General features: G+C 44.3%; 1 protein-coding gene across 2 annotated transcripts in view; it reads right to left on the minus strand.

The window, feature by feature from the left end:
- Positions 1–23,693, minus strand: part of LOC125376907 — a 99,541-nt gene that overhangs the window by 48,734 nt on the left and 27,114 nt on the right. For both annotated transcript variants that reach the window (XM_048389397.1, XM_048389396.1), the window contains exon 4: positions 1,565–1,597. In XM_048389397.1, coding sequence (XP_048245354.1) covers positions 1,565–1,597 — 33 coding nt within the window. The remainder of the gene's footprint in view (positions 1–1,564; positions 1,598–23,693) is intronic.

The raw sequence follows: 23,693 nt of genomic DNA on the forward strand, positions 1-23,693 counted from the left end.
GTTTTTTTCATTAAAATACGCGCACGCGTACCTGTATATTTCATACCTACCCCATTAAACGATGATACACATCTTGATGAATATTTCAAGGCACTAATTCATCTTTCATAAACATTTGTTTGTCTTTGTGCTTAATATATCCACATATTAACGAACATTTGTAAAACATGTATCCACCAAAAAAAATAAACATTTTCAGGTTAGGTTTTTTTTCCCCACGGCAACACCTGCATAACTGTTTATTCACACGTGGTGTGGTAGATCGTAATTGACCGACAGCAGGTATATCTTTAAATAGTAATGTAATGATATAATATAAAGTATATTTAACACGATACAATATACTTTGCACACGGTTAGTTGATGCTTTAAAGGGACTGATGAAAACATGGGCGAAATATTTTAATAACGCCGTAAAATAGTTGAATCATGTGTCATGCTTGTAGACACACCTTAATGTATTTTCGCGAAACTAAAACTTTTGAGCAAAGGAAAATATTCTCGCCCATTGGCCAATCTTTCTCGTCCAGAGCGAAATATTTCAATAACGCCGTAAAATAGCTGAATTAAGTTAAAATTTGTTAAATTATGTGACATGAAACTTCTAAGAACACCTTTATGTATATGCAAAACTAAAACATGAGTTTTGAGCAAAGGGAAATATTCTCGCCCATGGGCCAAACCTTTTCTCGCCCATGGGCGAAATATTTCAATAACGCTATAAAATAGCTGAATTAAGTAAAATTGTGTTACATTATGTGCGATGAAAATGGTAAGAACACCCGCATGTATTTGCGAAACAAAAACATGAGTTTTGAGTAAAGGAAAATATTCTCGCCCATGGGCCAAACCTTTTTCTCGCCCATGGGCAAAATATTTCAATATCGCTATAAAATAGTTGAATTAAGTTAAAATGAGTTTAATTTTGTTACATTTTGTGTCATGATACTTGAATAAATACATTTAATGTATTTGCGAAACAAAAACATGAGTTTTGAGTAAAGGAACATATTCTCGCCCATGGGCCTGCCCATTGGCCATTCCTTTTTTCTCGCCCATGGGCGAAATATTTCAATATCGCTATTAAATCGTTGAATTAAGTTAAAATGAGTTAAATTTTGTGTCATGATACTTGAATGAATACATTTAATGTATTTGCGAAACAAAAACATGAGTTTTGGGTAAAGGAACATATTCTCGCCCATGGGCCAGTCTCCGCCCATGGGCAGGCCCATGGGCAGGCCCGTGGGCGAAATAGTGTAAATATTGGGTTTTTGAACACATTTTTTTTCATTTTTTCTTCCTTGGTATGTTCCCATGAAAACAGCATGTTTAATTTTGTAAATACCTTTAACCAGACTGGGCAAAGACCGCAGAGTTTCTGGACTTTTGGGTTTCCAGAATTAAAATGGGACGTGTTAACTTCAAATATAGAGAACTCTTTGGACCCCCACATAAACCAATCCATGCGTTCATGTTTTGGAATATTATGATTAAGTGCAACGTTAGTGATGAAAGAAGATACTTGATAGCCCAAAAAGCATTGTTTTGGCTTCATACTCACATCCAGGTGTCCCGGAAGTTGTGTTGTGGCACCCTGAAAAGGAAATAGAGGGAATTACAAATTCACAAAGATTAAATAATTCCTAATATTCTAGTCTGGTCATTCTCTGCCACAGATATAACGGCTTGGGGACAACCACCTAACGCACCAACACACCCAAATCATTGCACATACACTATGCACTTCCTCCGTGCGGGTTACAGCGAGGTCATGCTTACTTATGACCATACGCTGAAAGGTCAACAAAATCGGGCCGAGCCGTTGGTATTGTTGATTTTCATTATTTACAGTAACACGTAACGTCTCCACTTTGCGTGAATGCAATCCGGGGTAGAATAGGTCTTCAGCAACCCATGCTTGCCGTAAGAGGCGACTCTGCTTGTCGTTATAAGAGGCGACTAACGGGATCGGGTGGTCAGGCTCGCTGACTTGGTTGATGCATGTCATCGAGAAGTGTACGCCGACGTCAAAGGGAACCTGCTACGTTAGGCAAACAATCATGTGTGTGTGTGTGTGTGTGTGTGTGTGTGTGTGTGTGTGTGTGTGTGTGTGTGTGTGTGTGTGTGTGTGTGTTTGTGTGGTGGTGTGTGTGTGCATGGGAGTTTGGAAAATATTTACACTGCTTATTGTATCACAAACAGAATCTTCGGACTTTGACCAGACTGCATTTGTTAATTTGCAAATGATGTCATTTCATAGTGTAACATCGTGGGACTACGACGAATAAAATAATCACGTTATGGTCTCTTCGCGTGTGGCCGACACCTAAAGTTTCCATATTCAGGTGTCGTTGCATGATATTGATCCGTTATTTGTAGAAGTCTAGCCCCCAGTTACACAGTGCTGTCAGGTGTGTCCACTTATTCAGGTGTCGTTGCATGATATTGATCCGTTATTTGTAGATGTCTAGCCCCCAGTTACACAGTGCTGTCAGGTGTGTCCACTTATAATTAATGATACATTGACAACCGTTCACTTAGAACTATATCGACTGATACACTGAGTGGATAACAGTGGAGAAATATTAATACTTAATGTCTGAGTTCTCTCAGTATTTTAATTGTTGTGACAGTAACTGTGATGGTTTCGGCGAATTGTTTTCTTACAGCTGCATGGGTTTCCCACCCAGCCCAAAAATATAATTCAGGAGGATAAGGGGGTTAGGGTTGGGGCGTTTTAGTTTGTTCCTGGGCTGTGATCACTGTGAGCGAGTTGTACGGCGTCTGACTGTATGTGTGATATATCATTTGATAGTTTATAGTGTATTCCACATATGTTGGGCTTATTTTATCTTTCTCGAACTATACATAGCCAATGTAGCAAAATAGTAGCAGCCACCAATCTGTAGTCTGATTGGGGGGTTTACTCCCGCTATGCACGAACGTCTTGGTGTCTTAATCACGGCCCTGTTGTCACAAACATCTGATCATTTAGACGCTTTAATCTTGGACATTGAGAATACATTGAGAATGCATTGAGAAAGGTCAGAGAGTTTGACTGATGATCGTTCACGAATATCCTCGATACGACCCATCCTAGTGAACAAAATTGCACATCGTCTATCGCAGTATCGACTCCATCTTTGTCTCGACTGACAGTTACAGTCTACTTCAATCGAGACCGCCTCCGTGGTCTAGTTGTAGAGCGTCCGCCCGGAGAGCGGAAGGTCCGGGGTTCGATCCCCGACCGCGTCATACCAAAAGACGTTAAAAGATGGTACGTGTTGTTACCCTGTCTGGCGCTCGGCATTAAGGGGCTAAAACAAGGACTGCTCGGAGTCAGTATACTGTGTCTGAGTGGGGTATTCATGTTAAACTGCGGCATGGTATCTCATTGAGCTAGCACTATAAATCGGCATCAGCCCGGACTAGTACAAGCAGCCACACAAACACACACACGTACATGCACGTCGCTCTATAAGTGAAATCATCTTGGACGCGACGTTAAACCCAATTCACCTCACCCACTTCAATCGATGTGATAGAGTTGCTAATTATCTTAATAATGACTCGGACAGAGATTCAAAATGCATGATGCATAAGTTTAGTCTATTAACATAATTCGATAACCATACCACACCATTCAACCAATATTATACGCCTCTGAACTGCGGGGCGTTGTAAAGTCAGTTATGATTGAAAGAATCCATTTGACATATTTCAAGCGTATACTTAGAGTTAAGCAATCAACTCCAAGCTTTATTATTACAATCTACGAATTCTCACTGAACATATCTATGTCTGTATATGTGTACAGATGTATTTATATCCTCTCTGTATCACATGTTGTGATTTATGAGGATACACTTGAACTTGACCTGACCGACAATAACACGCAGAATGTACCCGGAAGGTTTACATGGGTTGTCATGACTACGTCCAATCAAGAGCGAGCAGGCATATCTATGGCCAGATGTTGGCAACACTTCAACAAATGTTGGCTACTAAGAAATGAAAAGTCTATATTGTTCAAATATAGAAATCACTCAACCGTGACGTTATAGCCTGTTTCGGTCTATAGCCTGACTGTGTTGGTTAGCCGCTGGACACAGTGTTAAGCTTTCAGTGCGACATATTCCAGGTGTCAGATTACCTGATCGACAAAACGGGATGTGGCTGTCAACTATACCAATTATTCTTTCTTACGCGACATGAGTGAGTGAGTGAGTATTTAACGTCACATCGGCAATATTTCAGCCATATCGTGACGAGAATTAATACATTAATAACATATAAGTATATATACTTTATAAAAACCTGTCATCAAAGGACAGTACAATAACTAGAATATCACAGAGTGTATTAAAGCTAGTTGAGGAACATATAAAAGCAGAAAGAATTTACAACACAATATAAAAATGGGCTAGAGATCGTCAGTAACTAATGGGAGATCACCATACCAGGGACCATGGGGACTTACAGTGCCTTTGCTTCCTGCATGGGCCCTGGCTGGATTTAATTTATATCATCCCTTCAGTCACTGGCGATAGTTTACCAGTTAAGCCTTAGATTAAAATGACAAAAATACTACGTTTTAAAATTCTGGTATGCATAACAATACATTGAATGATGTGGGACTGACATACCCTGTTAGGGGGACAATAATTTTACGCTACTTCAACCCCTTACGCGACATGAAATCATTTTGTTGTTACAGTACCAGTGGCTGCATACTTCAACTATTTAGATTTTTTTTAAAATTGCAAACAAATCGCTAATGCAGTGAGCGCCAAGGTAAATGTCAAAGTGCAACATCCAATTTTGTCTGCGTTATGGATTATCTCCCCTGCCTGCATATTTTTGTTTGTTTGTTTGTTTGTTTGTTGTTTAACGCCGCACTCAGCAATATTCCAGCTATATGACGGCGGTCTGTAAATAATCGAGTCTGGACAGACAATCCAGGGATTGACATCATGAGCATCGATCAACGTAATAGAGTTACGATGACATGCATCAACCAAGTCAGCGAGCCTGACCACCGGAACCCGTTAGTCGCCTCTTACGACAAACATAGTCGCCTTTTACGGCAAGTATGGATTGCTGAAGACCTATTCTACCCCGGATCTTCACGGGTCTTGCTGTGTTGAGATATATTGCGTTTCTGGTCTTTCTAATCAACTGAATATCATTAGCATAGTGCACGTCGACGCAGGACTAGAGAGTCCTCTCACAGACTGGTCCCTGGGATGACACAGAGAGGTGTTTGGAGACTAAAAGGTAAACTCTAGAACAGATTTTACCGATCACGCCTACTATTCTTCAAAATACGTAAAAAAATAAGATATGACCACACCTGTCAACATATTTTCCTGGGCAGCTTTTTTAGAAAGTTGACTCTGTTACCTTCCAGTGTGAAAAATTAAAGCCCCGACAAGCAGTTGTGTATTCTGACGCCACATGCATAGTGATAAAGTGCTTCTAAAACTGTTCACGTTGGTGAATAGATTCTGCAAATCTCATTGTGTGACATGGCCGGGTCAACCTTGGGTCCAGGAACAGCTTCACAATCTGCCGAATTGCGATACCCATGGCATACCATATGTTCTCATTCTTTGACAAAGGTCGGATGAACTGTGTGCCACTCCTCTCCCCTCACCCCACCCCACCCCGACCCATCCCACTACACCACACCCCACCACACCCCACCACACCCCACCCCTTCGCCCGGTACGTTTGTCAAGTCGTTGCGCCGTGTGTTAGAGGCGTGTGGGTTGTCACCTTAAGATTACAGAGGATATTCATTTAGGAGGAGCGGAGGGATCTTTTGCATTTAGATATCGGCTTGCCACAAGTGTTGATAACATTACACAGGGACTAGAAGTAAAAAGCCCTTGAGCGCCACATACCGCTGTATGTCACAACAATAGATAAGAAAAAGAACACGAAAAATCAAGTCAAGCCTGGAGCATTACAACCGTGTTGTATAAACCTGGGCAGTGCATAAGGAGTTAGTGAGTTGGGTTTAACACCGCTATTAACCGTATTACAGTTATACAGTCAGCTCAAAGTGGGAGGAAAGCCCGAAGTGATGCACTTCGGCGAAACCCACGAGCACGGGTATTGTATTGACAAACCTAGAAACATGATTTGGGCGAACCGGGATACGAACCCACAATCATAGGTTTCTGGCGTGGCCAAGGGACGCAACTCTTCACAGCGAATCGCGCCCCCTCAGTAAATAAGGAAGAGAATTTATGGATGTCACAATAATTCTAGTTTCATCATAAAATAATATTTGTACTGATTATACCGTTTCCCTTTTTCGAAGAGATTTTCATGACCTTAACTGTTGTTTGAACTTTCCGGGCGAAACGAACGATGGATATGGAGTTAGTCCTTGTATTTTTGTGAAGTTTCATAACAGCAATTTTCCGGAACCTGGAGCTTCCAGACAAACGAGGTCATGGCTAACTGGGTTTCATTACACAGCAATATTTCACAAAGAATCCTGGAACATTTCTAATTAAGACAGAAATGATTACTTACGGGAAGCACTAATTCTATAAATATTTTTCCACGAAAGGTTTATGGTTGTCAGTTGAGTACAGTGACTCGGCCGCTCACCACATCCATCTGATCCGACCTGAACATGGGCAACACGGTAAGTAGATTCTGTAATGTTGTCTGTTGTTTCACGACGCGAACACCTAGTATCATCCCCATTTGAAAGTATTTCATAAACACACGTTTATAATACAGTCAGAATCGTACAGTCGACTTTCTTTTGACCGTGGAAAGGGGTTTGCGGTGTTCTTTAATATGTTCCTGAAGTAGGTATATTTATTCTCATTTCGACAAGTTTATTTCGTGGAAGGTTCATTCATTCAAGTTGTGAAAGGCATAATATATTGTGGTTTACCTCATGCCCTCTGAATGGGAACGCTATAGGTTCGTCCGGACATTACAGTTGTGATGGTAGGTCGGGCAAATGAACATTCTGCCATAAATTGGTGACTGGTTGCCATTCTGATAAACATGACTGTAATGTCGCGTACACCATTTCAAGTATCTGGTCATGCAAAACATAGAACACATTTCATTGAAACAGCGCAGTGTAAAATAGTTTTCGTAAGACCCCTTTCCGAATATGGCAAACGCGGAGGAGATATGTTTATTTGTTTGTGGCCTTCTCATTGGCAACGACCCAAATATAAGAACACAAAAACACAGTGGAACGTGTGACATAAACGTTCATGCATAGGATGTTTGTTGCAACACTTATCTTTGTTCTAATACTTGGTATTAACATTTCTAGTTCATGACTCCCTACTCCCTAAAGAGTATATTTGAACCCCGGGCGATGTATTTCTGCATCCACCTCAACAACAAATCATGTCATAGATAAACAATGCAGTTTACTTTCACCCTTATTTCAGGTTGAATATCAAAAGAAATCGTCAGCGCATGCTCCAACTGTTTTGGTGAGTACTTCTGTCCTGTCATAATGTACTCTTAAAAAATCACGAAGCGTAAAGGTAGGAAAATATATTTAAACGAGGAACAGTACAAGATATTCAGCAAAGATATTGAAGAGAGAACACTTGATGATTGTAGTCATCTCAGTTATCGGTACATAGGAAATGTCCATGGTGAAGGTCGGCTACCATCAATAACGCATATGTCCCCCGTTGGAATCGATAGCGTCCTGACATCTCCTGTCCATGACAGAGACGAGTATGCGAATCACATCCTGGGGAATGGTCGCCCACTCGGCCTGCAACGCAAAAGCCAACTGCTGCAACGTCTGCCGTTGTGGTCGACGTCGGCGTAGCCGTCTATCCAATTCTTCCCACAGGTGCTCTGTCGGATTCAAATCCAGGGATCTGGAGGACCAGGGGAGAAAAATGTCGACAGGCTCTTGTGATCCGTTGCGTATGCGGTAGAGCATTGTCCTGCTTGAATACACCGTTGCCGTCTGCTGCAATTGGGAGGACGTGTGGTAGGAGAATTTCGTTGCTGTATCGTTGAGCCGTAAAATTGACCTGGATATGGACCAGACCTGTCCTGCCAAGATGAGAGATATCCGCCCACATCATAACGCTACCCCCACCAAACATGTCCACTTCCTGTACGCAGTTTCCGGCATAACGTTCTCCCCGACGTGGTCTTCCATCCTCTCGACGGAGGAGAAATCTTGATTCGTCGCTGAATCAGACACCTCTCCATCGCAGTTGAGGCCATACCAACCTCAAAGACTTCAAAATCAGAAAACTACAAGAAGCCATCAACATCAAAAGACTCCAACTCCAACCACCAATCAATCGTGACCAAGGCTACGACATACCACCGGTGTACCACCAACTCATCGAAGACCCCAATCAGCCACAATCCTTTTTACTGTTTACATTACTGGCTTCCCCCTTTGATTCATATCACAGGCGACCAGTGAAGATTCCGAGATAGAATAGGTCTTCAGCAACCCATCCTTGTCGTAAAAGGTGACTATGCTTGTCGTAAAAGGTGGTCAGGCTCGCTGAGTTGGTTGATACATGACATCGATCCCAATTGCGTGGATCGATGTTCATGCTGTCAATCACTGGATTGTCTGGTCCAGACTCGATTATTTACAGACCGCCGTCATATAGCTGGAAAATTGCTGAGTGCGGCGTTAAACAACAAACAAACAAACAAACAAACCATACAACAGGCTACACCGGGAAATATGTTCTATCCTTCTGTGTACATAACAGGCTTCCCCACGCCAGTGTAACTGCATCTTCAACCTACTCAAATGAGGAAACACTGCCTCCTATCCCGTATAAATACTTGTCAACCAAACTCTGTACATCACTTGGTTGATAACGGAGTTATAACCTACACCGAAACGTCGCTCATATTTGTAATATAGAAATTGTTCATCCATATATCTTATCCTTACTTAAGGTCACTTGTTCTCTGACAAGGAAATCAAAAACACTGGATGACGATGACTGCCGGACTTTTCCGAATGGTGACGGAAGCCGGGAAAATTAAGCGGAGGAGCGGTGTGATCACCAGGCCGTGACTAGATTGGTTTTCGACCCAGTGACAGTGACATCATTTGATATGTCACTTAGACCAAGTTTAGTTGGTTGGTTGGCTTGCTGTTTAACGCCGCACTCAGCAATATTCCAGCTATGTCGACAGTCTGTAAATAATCGAGTCTGGACCAGACAATCTAGTGACTGATATCATGAGCATCGATCCACGCAATTATTCACCTTTCTCAGGTTTATATAAAATGTTATGATTTATAATGAAAACGAAGCAGTAACGCCTCAGGAGAATATTAAATTTACACGCACAGATGGATTTCAAGCATTATGTCTCAAGTTTATTCTTCATTTAATGAGCAAGGAGAAATTACTTCGCAGCTCGCCGTATGCAGTTAGTTTCATCTTTTATTTTGTATTCCTAACTTTTCTTTTGTAGTTCGTAGTTCTCCCCACTGACACGACCTTAAAGAACATAATCATTGTATGGAAGCACCACAACATAAACTGAACTTGGTCAGACCCGTGAAGATTCCGGGGTAGAATAGGTCTTCAGCAACCCACGCTTGCCGTAAAAGACGACTATGCTTGTCCTAAGAGGCGACTGACGGGATCGGGTGGTCAGACAGGCTGACCTGGTTGATGCAGGTCATCGTATCCCAAATAACTGATGCTCATGATATCAATCACTGGATTGTCTGGTCCAGACTCGATTGTTTACAACAACCAAACAAAACAAACAAATACTCATGTCGATGTCGTGTATGCAGGTTGAAGTTGACGAAAGTCATTTATCGATGCGTATTTCCTGTTTCAGCTTCAAGTGCAGGAAGTCAACAAGAGGACGCTGGGGAAGCTGATCATCAAGACTGTCGGCCACGAAGGTACAGAGACAGACGAGGAGGGGACGTATCTACGGCGACAGATCCAAGTCTGCATCTCTAACCTGGAACATTACAAGCCTGCAGTGTGGCGGGATGCTACAGTGACGTTCATTGGCTTACAGGGTCATGAATTTGTGGTATCCTCTGGCCGCGGACGCTACAGATTCATGGTCCACCTTGATGCTCGAGACGAAATAACCTTTTCAAAAATGAAATAAGAAAATGCTATAATGAGACTGCAACTAGAGCATAACTACACCGTTACATGTGCACATGTGTATGCCAGTCTCCTTTCGAAACGTGTGTGGCGGTCGGGTAGTCTAGTGGTTAAAGCGTTCGCTCGTCACGCCGAAGACCCCGGTTCGATTACCGACATGGGTACAAGTGTGAAGCCCATTTTTTGGTGTCCTCCCCCGTGATATTGCTGGAATATTGCTAAAAGCGGCGTAAAACCATACTCACTCAATTTAAACGTGCACGTAATGCAAATGCAAAGTTAAACAGCAGTTATTCTCCAATCCGCTTTTCCTTTAATCCACTGCATAACAACAGGAACAACCCGACAGTATGTGTTTATCTCAGTATTTTTACAGCACACACCTTCTAGGGGTTCTCTGTTTACATGCATGTGCATGATATGCAAATTTGCTTGTTTTCTTGATCTGGGTGTTGTGCTAAGAAAGGTCCTAAATAGTGATAATAATTTAGATTCTGAAGTATCTTTGAACATGATATTACTGTCATATAATAAAGTACGTTTGGTCACTAGTATTAATAACGTTGATTATTCCACGATTTTGGAAACAGCCTCGCTACCTGCTCCAGATTTGTTTGTTGTTTATCGCCGCACTCAGCAATATTCCAGCTACATGACAGCGGTCTGTAAATAATCGAGTCTGGACCAGACAATCCAGTGACAGACGGGATCGATGACATGCATCAACCAAGTCAGCGAGCCTGACCATCCGTTCCCGTTAGACTTACGACAAGCTTAGAACTATTCTAACCCGGATCTTCACTCCAGGTGATAACCGCCACTTGATACGTAACGTAAAGATGATTTGCAAGGAATTCATTTCGAATGAAAGCTTTGTCAGACTAATAGAACGTAGCTTACTGCCCTCATGCTTTTAATGGCTTTTCCACCAAACCAACTGACCCACCATGGACACGATCGACCTTTTTCTCTGAAAATAGACTTTTGGTGACTCGTAGTCTTTGTAAGCCATGATTATATTTGACCCGTCGACCTCGCTATCACATGACCCTCACATGATGTTAACATTCTAGCTCGAAGACGTCAACCATTGATGCCTTCTCAGACGGAGAGGCTGCAGAAAATTGGTAATCTGGTAGCAGTCTGTGATTATTCAAGACGACAGATCACTACTAAAGTGCATCTAATGTGACGAAAGCTACCGTTGGCACAAATCACTCCATTGCAGGTACCCTCTTGTTTACAGTCACCATGTTGGAACTATTTTCCAAAAGTTTGGTCGCCTTTAACGACCAGACTAGGTTGTTTGATCATGCTAGGAACCTCATCCACTATATCTCGTGGGCACGCATTTCGGTAAACCTACACTAATCCCTGAATACACCCGTGAGGTTTTCGCGATGTTACGTTTCCTGCCTTTGTTGTTACGCTGACTGGCGCTCGGCATTCAGGTGCTATAACAAGGACAGGTCGGGTTGAGTCAGTAGACTGTGTTTGAGTGGGGTATTCGTGTTAAACTGTGGCATGGTATGAGCTAACACTATGAACTCGGCATTAGTCTGGACTAGTACAAGCACCCACCCACACACGAACACACGCACACACGCACACACGCACACACGCACTCACGTGCAGCCACGCACCAACAGGTTCTTCATAGTATGAGCAAAGTCCCATGCCGTCAGAGGAAGTTGCCTTTTTTAGAAATAAGAGTATTGGAATAAATGATAATATTCATACGGCTAAAGACGTTACATTTCCCTTATTAAGATTGACTTTATACAAATTTTCACGAAACTATGAACTATGCTCTGACTATTTAAAACAGTTTTCGATTTCTTTTGATATTCAACCTGAAATAAGAGTAAATGTAAACTGCATTGTTTATCTATGACATGATTTGTTATTGAGGTGGATGCAGAAATACATCGCCACAGGGTTCAAATATACTCAAATACAAAGAAAAAAGCGTTGCAACAAACATCCTATGCTTGAACGTTTATGTCACACGTTCCACTGTGTTTTTGTGTTCTTATATTTGGGTCGTTGCCAATGACAAGTCTACAAATACTAGTATATGTAAACTTATTCAGAGCGGGGTCTTACGAAAGCCATTGTACACTGCACTTCTTCAATGGAATGTGTTCTATGTTTCGTGAATATCTTTTATCGGGTAGCGTAACCCTATCCATGTGGTCCTATGGTTCGTAGGATTTATACATACATACAGAAAGAATCGGACCTGTGTAGGTCCGGGGTAGAATAGGTCTTCAGCAACCCATGCTTGCCGTAAAAGGCGACTATGCTTGTCGTGAGAGGCGACTGTGCTTGTCGTACTAGGCGACTAAGGGGATCGGGTGGACAGGCTCGCTGACTTGGTTGTTGGATGTCATCGTATCCTAATTGCGTGGATCGATGCTCATGATGTCAGTCACTGGATTGTCTGGTCCAGACAAGATTATTTACAGACTTTTTTTTACAGACATCTTTCTGTCGGAGGAGTAGGAGGATTACTGCATCTGCCCGTTTATATTTCTTGTTTAAGAGAACCACAACGAAGAGAAGCTAAACTACTTCGCTGGTAACGTGGGAGTTCCACATAAAATTCTGTTAATTAAACTATCATGTTCTGAGCTTTGGCTGAGACTGAAGACGCTGAAACCAGGTGCACAATTACTTTACTTAAAATCCACCCAGAGGGCTTATCAAGGGAGTCAAGAATAGCGTTCAGTCCAAAACTGTTAACAATACACAACTTCTTGTCGGGACTTTGATTTGTCACATTGGAAGGCAACAGATTCGATTTTCTTAAAAATGGGAAAAAGCTCGCTACACAGGCTTCCCAGAAAGCAGTGTTGAACTGAGTGTCAGGTTTAATTCTTCAGAAGAACAGGCGTGATCGGTAACTTCTGTGCTGGTAGTTTACGTTTTAATCTCTGAACACCTCTCTTGGTCATCCCTTGGACCAGACTGGCCACGAAGGTAGAGAGACAGACGAGGAGGGGACGTATCTACGGCGACAGATCCAAGTCTGCATCTCTTACCTGGAACATTACAAGCCTGCAGTGTGGCGGGATGCTACAGTGACGTTCATTGGCTTACAGGGTCATGAATATGTGGTATCCTCTGGCCGCGGACGCTAGAGATTCATGGTCCACCTTAATGCACGAGACGAAATAACCTTTTCAAAAATGAAATAAGAAAATGCTTTAATGAGACTGCAACTGGAGTATGACTACACCGTTACATATGCACATGGGTATGCCAGTCTCCTCTCTAAACGTGTAATTGATAGTGATTCATAAACACATGCTTTAAGTAGAGACATCCTGATATATGGAAAGGGTTTAGTCGTTTTTATCACAATTGATTTTTTTGTTATCCGCCTACATCTGTTCAATTACAACCATACCTAAATCATATTTCAATGCGTATTTAAAAGACCACTATGGGATTGCAATATCCAACGATGTTATTACGCCACAGACTGGGTTCCTGTCTTTATATGGCTCCAACAATATCACGGTGGGGGAACATCAGAAATGGCCTTCACAACGCGTTAACGACTTCGCTTCCCCACCGCCCCAGTCATACGTGAAGCAGTCAATGTTATGCAATGGATCTGCTGTAATCACGTGTAACCTTATGGTGCGATTCATAGCGGAGTTGATTAAGTACTCCTGCAGTGTAAGTCAAAGTAATTCTCACCCCTGCTGTCGTAAAATTGAAGAAACTACCACTCAGTCACTCACATTATGATGAGCACATTGTATCTAAATATATGTCAACCAATAATTGTTATTTTTTCATAAATGATAACCTTTTGCATACTAGGGATTTTATAGAGATAGAAGTGTTTGGTTAACCATTTGGTTGCCGTTTACGTGTTAGAACCTCCGACTGTGAAAATTCCCGACAAAATCCTTATTTTTAAGAACAAGAAGCCACTTTCTGGTGTTCCTGCTTAAGGAGGTATTGCTTAAATGGAAACATTTCACTTTCTAAATCCAGACCCGTGAAGATCTGGGGGTAGAATAGGTCTGCAGCAACCCATGCTTGCCATAAAATGCAACTATGCTTGTCGTAAGAGGTGGCTAACGTGATCGGATGGTCAGACTCGCTGACGTGGTTGATACATGTCATTGTATCCCAATTGCGTGGATCGATGCTCATGATGTCAATCACTGGATTGGCTGGTCCAGATTCGATTATTTACAGACCTCTGTTATATAGATGGAATATTGCTGAGTGCGGCGTTAAACAACAAACAAACAAACCTACTAAATAGTAATTTCCGTTTGAGAATGATGAATTGCAAAATAACTCGAAATCCAGAAAAGTGTATGAAACATCAATACGGTACTTGAACATGAATACCCTGTACCCAACAAAATCTGAATTTTGTTTATTTTAAGACCCATGACGGATGAAGTTCTTTAAGAAACTGTCATGTAATTTTGTATAGAAATGTGTACATGAGACGTCGGGGGACAAACCGTGGAAGGCACAGCGCAAGCACGGTCTGCACGTGCTACACAGTGACCGTGTTCATTCAATGACAAGATGCGCCACTCAGCAGATGTTAAACAGTTGATGTTGAATGTGTATGATTTCTTTAGAAGTGAAGCAGAAAGAGCAAAGCCTTTTTATGCAATTAATAAATTCTTGAAACGAGCTTCAAAAGCTCTTGGTATGTCCCCTCAGAAACTTAAAAATGTTGTTAGTCGACAGGATACAAATAGTCAGGCCAAGGAGGTAGGGAACATGTCAAAACCACGCAAGGTTGATAAATTAGACAGTTTTCAGACGGATCAAGTCAGACGTGCAATTGTTAAACTGCACTCAGAAAATAAGTACCTGTCCCTAAGATTTACTTGTTACAAAGTACAAACTATGGCAGCTGTTGCATACATTGGGTTACAAATACAAAAAGATAACTGGAGAAAATAGGGTTGTGTTGTGTGAACGGTCTGACATTGTTCGTCTCTGAAATCATTACCTGCCATACAGGCAAGAAAGATGTTCTTTGCCTTTCTAAACACTCTAAACAAACTTTGATGAGTAGTTAGTAACATCAGTATGGGACCGCTCCTGGCTTCTGATTGGTCGAGAGGATCTGTGACGTCACTTCCGGTTTCGGTTTGGTCACGTGACTGCGCATGCGCGCAGTGCATGATGGGACTTGCGCGCGTATCCAAGATGGCGGCACTTCCGTTTCCGGTGGCGCACGCCTCCAAGATGGCAGCGCATCCGTTTCCGGGGAGGTAGGGGAAAACCCGGAGAAGCGCACGTAAAAGGTGAACAGGATCGACATTGAAAGAAGCGCGTCAAAAATCTTTTGTTGTTGTTGTTGTTGTTGTTCTACACATAGACGTGGGGGTGGTGGTGGTGGTGAAGGGAGGGTGGTGGTGAAGGGAGGGAGGGAGGAGACGGGGGGTGGGTTCACTGTGTGGGGGTTGGAGGGGTCGTCAAAGCAAAGGAGGAAAGCGTTCTTTCGGGAGAGATGGGTGGCCCTGAAAAGAGCCGTTGGGAAACAAACTGGAAACAAGCTGGACAAGGGTTGTCACCTTGATTACATTACTTTCCTTGATCTCGATACTAGATAATAATACGCACCACCCCAACAGTCGGTAATGTCAATTCCGTGTTGAATAGTTTTTTGTAATGCTGACATAGCCTCAGACTTGTTCTTAAACCAGTGTGGGCTCTGCGATAGGATCGTCTCCGATTCACCCCCTGGGTAGCCCACTATTGTCCACGAATAGACTTTCATCCTCCGCTGGCATTGTTGACTGTTGGTCTGGCACGTCAGACAGCTGCATCGAGACGACATGGTTGATCTCTCCTTCAGTGCTCGACTGTGACGGTGTGCGTGGCTTCGCTCTTTTTATAGGAGAGGCACTGACACCCTGCTTCCTGATTGGTCGAAAACGCATTGTGCTGATGGGTTCGTTCCGACACTTGGTCTGAGCCCCGGTTTTCTAAATCGGACCGACCGTTGTGTTTCTTTTTTTCATAAGAAATTGTATTGGTCATGGGAGAGATAGGAAGAAAAAAATAACAGATAAAAGAGAAAGGTCATGCTTGAAAGGATCAGTTGCCCGGAGAGCGGAAGGTCCAGGGTTCGATCCCGGGCCGCGTCATACAAAAAGATGTTAAAAGATTGTACGTGTTGTTACCCTGTCTGGCGCTCGGCATTAAGGGGCTAAAACAAGGACTGGTCGGCTCGGAGTCAGTATACTGTGTCTGAGTGGGGTATTCATGTTAAACTGCGGCATGGTATCTCAGTGAGCTAGCACTATAAATCGGCATCAGTCCGGACTAGTACAAGCAGCCACACACACACATACACGTGCATGCACGTCGCTATATAAGTGCAATAATCTTGGACGCGACGTTAAACCCAATTTCACCTCACCTCACCTTTTCTGCGTGAAGCCTATGAAGACGCTACCCGAGAGCCTTACACTTACCTGTTCTTGGACTTGAAGCCCACCACGTTGCAGGACCATCGCGTACGCGCCCGCCTGTTTTTGAGATCCGAATTACCCCTCGTGTATGTGCCGATCCTATGAGATGAAGAGACTTTCATAAAAGGAGGTGAACCCTCAGACCTTCCTTCAGTTAACCTACATCCATCATGGGGCAAAGACGGAAACAGGTTCATCCTACGAAGGGAAAGAACAAAGACAAAGAGATGGTGAATGATGTCTATGACAGTATGGTCTCCCCCTCATCGCTACAGGGACTTGTGACCTCTGTATTTCACAAGACTCCTTCACCTCCAGGATCGTCTCCCTCTTCAATGGTACCCGTGAACATACATCGTCAGCAGCAGCCATCACCACGTCCTTCAACATCGTCAGCACCTTTGCCACCCTCGTCACCACATGATCTTCAACGCTTTCAACCTCTGCAACAGCAACAGCAGCAGCAGCAGAAGTCCACGCCAGGTCCGTCTTACTCTTCGATGGTACCCTTGAACAAGCATCGTCAGGAACAACAACGGCCTTCCTCATCAGCACCCTCACCGCCACTTGATCTTCAAGGCTTTCAACGTCTGCAGCAGCAGGAGCCCCCACAAAGGAAGAAAAAAGACAAGAGACGGTCTATTTTTCCGACAAGGGATGCGACAACCCTTGCCGTCAAAGGAAGAAATCGTCTTTTGCAGTGGTTTGCGATTGTCGTGCGGAACCTGAGAGCAGGACACATCCCATTGAAAGCTCAACATAAGACATGGTTGCAGAAACATAATGATACCCTGACTAAAATTGTCAATCCACGTCTGCCTATGGATGAACGTCTTGACTACCTGATGCAACGCAGTGGTAGTGGAACACTTGCAGGGGTCTTGACACGCATTCTGTTGCAATGGCAACATTATCTTCAAGCACCACTCCTCAAACAGGGTAACACCAGGCGCCACCGACCTACAACATCAACAACGATGACTACTAAGCCAAAAGTAAAGGCTTATGAAAATGTCATGAAAGCATATCAAGCTGATGCTCTCAGACGATTGGTGCACATGCGGACCCAAAGAAAGTCCAAGAAGGCAGATCAACAGTTGCAACTCCCTCCTGCCACTGCCTGATAAAAGAGAGAAGCTGCAGATCAGGTGACTCATTCAGGCTAACACCTACATGCAAGAAAGATGTCTCAGTGCCTCAGGAAACAGAAACACGCTCTGTGTCATTTGTGTGCTCCCGCTCCAGCGATGCGCAAAGCCATTCTCAAACATGCCCATACTGATCTCATCCGTGCCCTTTGTGAATGTGTGGTGAACTTGTATGCAGGCAATATTCCCATGACCACGACGCAACGTCAAAACTTGCAACGACACGGTAAAGTCTTGAATACGCTCATGAAAAAACAAGCACCTCTAAGCAAGAAACGTAAACTTCTTCACCATGGAGGAGGATTATAAGGAGGACTCATACCTCTTATTGGTTATAGCCTCTTTGTTTGGAGGAAAGTAATAAATGGTCTGACACCAGGAAGGTTGGGATCAGTGTGTGGTGTGCCACCATGAAGTACGCACGCAAGATGGTGTTGGTGTCTGAAGACACATGGCAAAGTCTACAGGCCACCAAACAACGTCATCGTCAGACACTTCATACCCCTCTCTTGGAAAAGAAACGTCTCCAAAATTTGGAAGAGAGGGACGCATTGATGCAGAGGTCACAGCAGCCTTTTCACATGTGGGAACAAGAATACAACCAACTGTTGCAACACATGCTAGAGTTGCAGCGCCAACAGCACAACAACAACAACAGCAACAACAACACCATCAAACCACTACAACCCAAAGTGACACCACAACTACCACCGTCATCACCATCAACAATGGACACCACAGGTAGACCTGCCCCTCCTCAACAAGTGATAGACGAAGTGGTCATGAGTGTTCCTAAAGCCATGTCCAGTAAAGCCATGAACTTGATGACAAGGATTCAAAACAATCCCGACTTGAGTTGGACTCCAGAGGGAACCCTGACCGTGGAAGGGAAACCTGTACCTGGCACACACATGGTGGACTTGATCAACGATTTAGTGCGTCACCGGAAAACCAAAGAGGGACCTGCAGGTTGGACCATTTTGAGTCACCATTTGGCCAACAGTCATGTCCCACATGAAATAATTGGAAATCCTCAATGATGGCAATGGATGCAGAAGCAGCAGCAGCAGCAGCAACACCATCCTCATGCCACACCAGAAACACCCATAACCCAGTTCTCCCTCCCCACGTTCTCCCCGCAAAGTCACAAAGAGAGAAGAAGAAGGAGGCAGCAGCTGGATCCACAAGCGAAAGAAGAAGAAGATGAAGAAGATGAGATGCCACCCCCACCTCCTTCGTGGCAACTGGATCCACCAGTGGAGGAAGAAAAAGATGTGATGTCAACCCCATGGTTGATGACTCCACCTCCATCTGATACCAAACAGGACAGAGTCATCAACAGGCGAGGTTCATGGATACCCTTTAGCACCACCTAAGAAAAAATAAATCTCTCCCCTTCTCTATAAAAAGGCCATTCATGTAGGAAGTGGCATCAGTCTGAGAGAAATGAAGCGACAGACCAAGACGCGACAGCGCATTCTTCCCTCTGCTGCTGCTGCAGGGAAACAAAACAAAGGATTTCCTACTTCCCTTTGGACGACCTGGTTGGAAAAAACTTACTTTCATCCTGAACATCCTGCAAGTTTTGGAGGCTGGCGACCTTTGTGGAAAGCAGCACACATCCACGCTCAAGATGCAAGAACCAGTAAAAGCAAGAAGAAAACCATGCCATCGCAAAGTCAAATCAAGCGTTGGTTGCTAACCAAAAGTACCTACACCTTGCACAAACCAGCCAGACGCTCCTTTCCGAGAGACCACTATCGTGTGGGAGGGGTCGATGAACTGTGGCAAGCAGACTTGAGTGACATGATTGCCTTTCAAGACGACAACGAAGGATTCAAATATCTGCTGTGCGTGATCGATGTGTTTTCAAAGATGGCATGGGTGCAACCCCTGAAGGCCAAGAGCAGTTCTGCTTTGACCAAAGGTTTTCAAACCTTGCTGATGCAACAAGCCAAAGATCGACTCCCTGCTCAATTGCAAACAGACAAAGGCAGAGAATTTGTCAACCGTCCTTTCCAGGCTCTCATGGCGAAGCATGGCATTCATTTCTACACCAGTCAAAATCCTGAAACGAAAACAGCCGTGATGGAACGGTTTCAAAGGACTCTGAAAAATAAAATGTGGCGATACTTTACACAGCATGGGACCAGACACTATTTGAAAGTCTTACCCCAGTTGATCAAGTCGTACAACCGTCGTGTGCATCGGACCATTGGCCAGCGACCTGTGGACGTCCTCCCAGGAGATCCCCTGTCAGAAATTCGGGTGTTAGACTAAATGGAGGAAAAACAACAACAACAACGGCTTCAGAGCAAAAAGAAAATAACAACACAAAGACTGTCGTCCCCCAAGACAAGATCCCCCTCTCTTTTACTGCCGGGCACCCGTGTACGTCTGAACAAAACCAAAGGCACCTTTGAGAAAGGTTATCTCCCCAATTGGACCACTGAACTGTTTACGGTGGATCGGTTGGTGACTGGGAGAACACCTCCTGTGTATCGGATCAAAGATGATCATGGTGAAGTCCTCCAAGGAACTTTTTACCCTGAAGAAATACAACCCATCTTGAAAACAGACGATGTGTATGCCGTGGATCGCGTGCTGAAAAGACGTCCAGGACCGAAACAGGGTCAAGAAGAGGTCTTGGTGAAATGGACTGGCTACCCTGCCAGTTTTAATTCGTGGATCCCTGCAGATCATTTACAGATAAAATAAGGAGCATGCTGTCTCTCAGACTCATTCAGAGGGTGGACACACGCGATGACAGAACCACCACCACCACCACCACCGTCATCACCTCTGCAGAGAAGCCTCTCAGCATCCGTGGGTACCGATGAACCACCCCTTGCTGCTGCACCTCGTCATCACCAGCGCCGACACTCACCTTGGTGTTGTTTTGGCATGACGTTACCCCGCAGTGAAGTCGTGTTTTTTGCTCAGATCATTGTGATATATGGCGTGATCATCATGAGCATGGTACAGTTGGCCTTGGATCACGGAGAGAAACAGTTGTTGACAGCCCTGCTCTCCAGTTGTTTGGGATACATACTTCCACCACCCACCTTGGCCGCCTCACCAGGCATACCCAGGACGACCCCATCCACCAGAAGACTTCAACTTGATACCTCATCCACCCAGAGTTTTCTACCCTAACTCACGTCATCATGGCTGCCACCTTTTTTTCGAAACAAGACTTTTACATGACCCTGCCCAGTGATGCCTCCATGGACATCTATCCAAACAACAGCGTCAATGCGTATGAAATCAAGTTGCCTTATCCTCTGCATCTTGACCGTCAACAGTGGGAGGTGGGCGTCAGCGAAGTTCACTTTCCGATGACATGGTACAACGTCGCCCCACCCTTTGACTGGTTTGCGCTGAACCTCAAACTGAAAAAAGACACCCTTGTGAATGAAAGCGCAGGGAGCGCTATACCACACCCACAGTATGGTGTCGTCCATTATGAAAGCAAGAAGATTCCTATCGAGAAAGGCGTCTATTCATCTGAAGATTTGGTGAAAACCCTCAACCGTTTGATTCAAGAACATATTACGGATGTCTTGAAAGAACAGCCCTCAGACAGCGTCCAAAGTGATGGGAGATGGTTTGTCATTGATGTCAAGTATCCCGCAGATAGTCTTCGATTTGACATGCTTGAAGATGGAAAGGTGCGATTCCAAGCCCCTCAAGAAGTAGCAATCAATCATCCTTTCATGGAAAATACTGGTGGACCACTCTATTCCACGGAAGTGATCATGCCAAGTCCACTCTCGAGAATGCTCGGATTTGTTAAACTACCGCTCCTCGGTGAGGAGGACTATAAAACCTACACAGAGACGCCCGTTCCCTTGACTGCCTTGGCCCATTGGCAAGTGGGGGCTACTCCCATGACCGGTGGCTATGTGGAAATCACAGGTGACACAAAAGCACATCGTCTGTCAGGATTTGATACTGTGTACATTTACACCAACCTGGTCGAAGATCAAATTGTGGGCAATACGATGGCTTCCTTGCTGATCTACGTGCCTGTGTCAAAGAAGATGATGCAAGACAGTGTGGTGATTAAAAGCCCTCAGCACATTCACTACCTTGGGTTGCGTCATGGTTCCTTTGACGGTATTAAAATCTATATCATGGACGACACAGGGCGTCCCGTGCAATTTCAAATGGGGAAAGCCATCGTGACACTTCACTTCAGACGCCGCTACTAACGCAGAAAGCAACATGTTGGGACACGCATTGGCACACCAGATGAATTGAGGACAGTTCGGCCAGCGTGGGAGTGGTATCAAAGTATACAAAGGACGTTATCATCAACGTGGCAGTGGTCTTGGAGTTATCTTGAAGATGGCGTTGCCTTTCCTTAAATCTGCCGGAACATCGGTGCTCAAGATGGGTAAAAAGATCCTGCCTGGGTTGGTGAGTGATGTGGTTGGAGGCAAACGCAAATGGTCAGAGAGTCTGAAACATCGCGGCACAGCAGCCCTGATGGATGTCTTGGAGGAACGTTAGGAGCCGAGACCCCCTAAAAGCCGTAAAGTCGTCCCAACCACCACCACCACCCACCAGAAACAGTGTAAAAGGAAAAGAAAAACGGTTTAAAGGTCAGTCCTCATCAGACTTTCAACCTGACCAGACGTCCTTCAAGGCAGAGAAAAGGGTGAAACATCCATCATCATGATGCGCCGAGATGCTTGCGAATGTTCAAAGGCCCAGTTGGATCTCTTTACTGTACCCCCTGTGTCCACCTCTGTGCAAGAGGGTCAGTGGATTCGCTATAGTCCCTTGGCACCACCCTCTGTAGCAGGACCACTCCAGTTAACATTTCCAATCCCGTGAACGCTTACATTGATTTGAAACAGTGCTACCTGAGAGTATGTCTACGTGTGACAAAAGATGATTGCACGGATACCGTTCTAGCGGATAACCCTGTATCGACAGTCAACAATGTGATGCATTCCCTGTTTCCACCTCTGTGCAAGAGGGTCAGTGGATTCGCTATAGTCCCTTGGCACCACCCTCTGTAGCAGGGCCACTCCAGTTTAACATTTCCAATCCCGTGAACGCTTACATTGATTTGAAACAGTGCTACCTGAGAGTATGTCTACATGTGACGAAAGATGATGGCACGGAAGGTTACGGAAATCGACAGTCAACAATGTGGGCTGAAAGTGGGACACAATCAGTTGGAGATCACACCCTCCATGGGCACTTACCCTTACAGAGCCTACTTGGAAACCCTTCTGAGTTATGGTACAGGAGCCAAAACATCTCACCTTCGATGTCCTGGATGGTTCACCGACGATGCTGGTAAAATGGACGTCTTCAATCCTGATGCAGATGCGAACACAAGAAACACAGGTGTCAGAACGCGACGCGATCTTATCGTACCCACCAAAGAAGTGGAACTTACAGGCCGTCTACACTGTGACCTGTTTCTTCAAGACCGTTATCTGCTGGATGGTGTCCCTATGAAACTCGAATTGCTACGAAGTCCCGATGAGTTCTGCTGATGGTGTCTACAAACTAGCGCTGACCAAAGCCGAATTCTATGTCCATCAGCTCAACATCGATCCTGCTGTCCGAGAAACACACGTGTCCAGTCTGAACGCTGGGGTGACTGCCAAGTATCCCCTTTCACATGTGCATGTGACTGCCCATGACATCATGAGAGGCGGTAGGGACTTTCACAAGGATCACCTCATCGGTGGCCAATTACCAAAACGCGTGGTCCTGGGACTTGTGGACAATAGTGCCTACGTAGGAAGCAAAGAGAAGAATCCGTACAACTTCAAACACAATCATGTCACCATGATGAAGCTCAAAGTCAACGCCAGGAAAACCATGGCACGGAAATGAAAAGCGACTTCAGCAACAACAGCGCCCATTTGAAACAAGTCTACATGAATCTGTTCCGAAACACGGGGCAGCTATGG

Source organism: Haliotis rufescens, unplaced genomic scaffold (genome assembly GCF_023055435.1).
Source record: "Haliotis rufescens isolate VD_foot unplaced genomic scaffold, xgHalRufe1.0.p SCAF_8, whole genome shotgun sequence".
In the NCBI taxonomy this organism is placed as follows: Eukaryota; Metazoa; Mollusca; class Gastropoda; order Lepetellida; family Haliotidae; genus Haliotis; species Haliotis rufescens.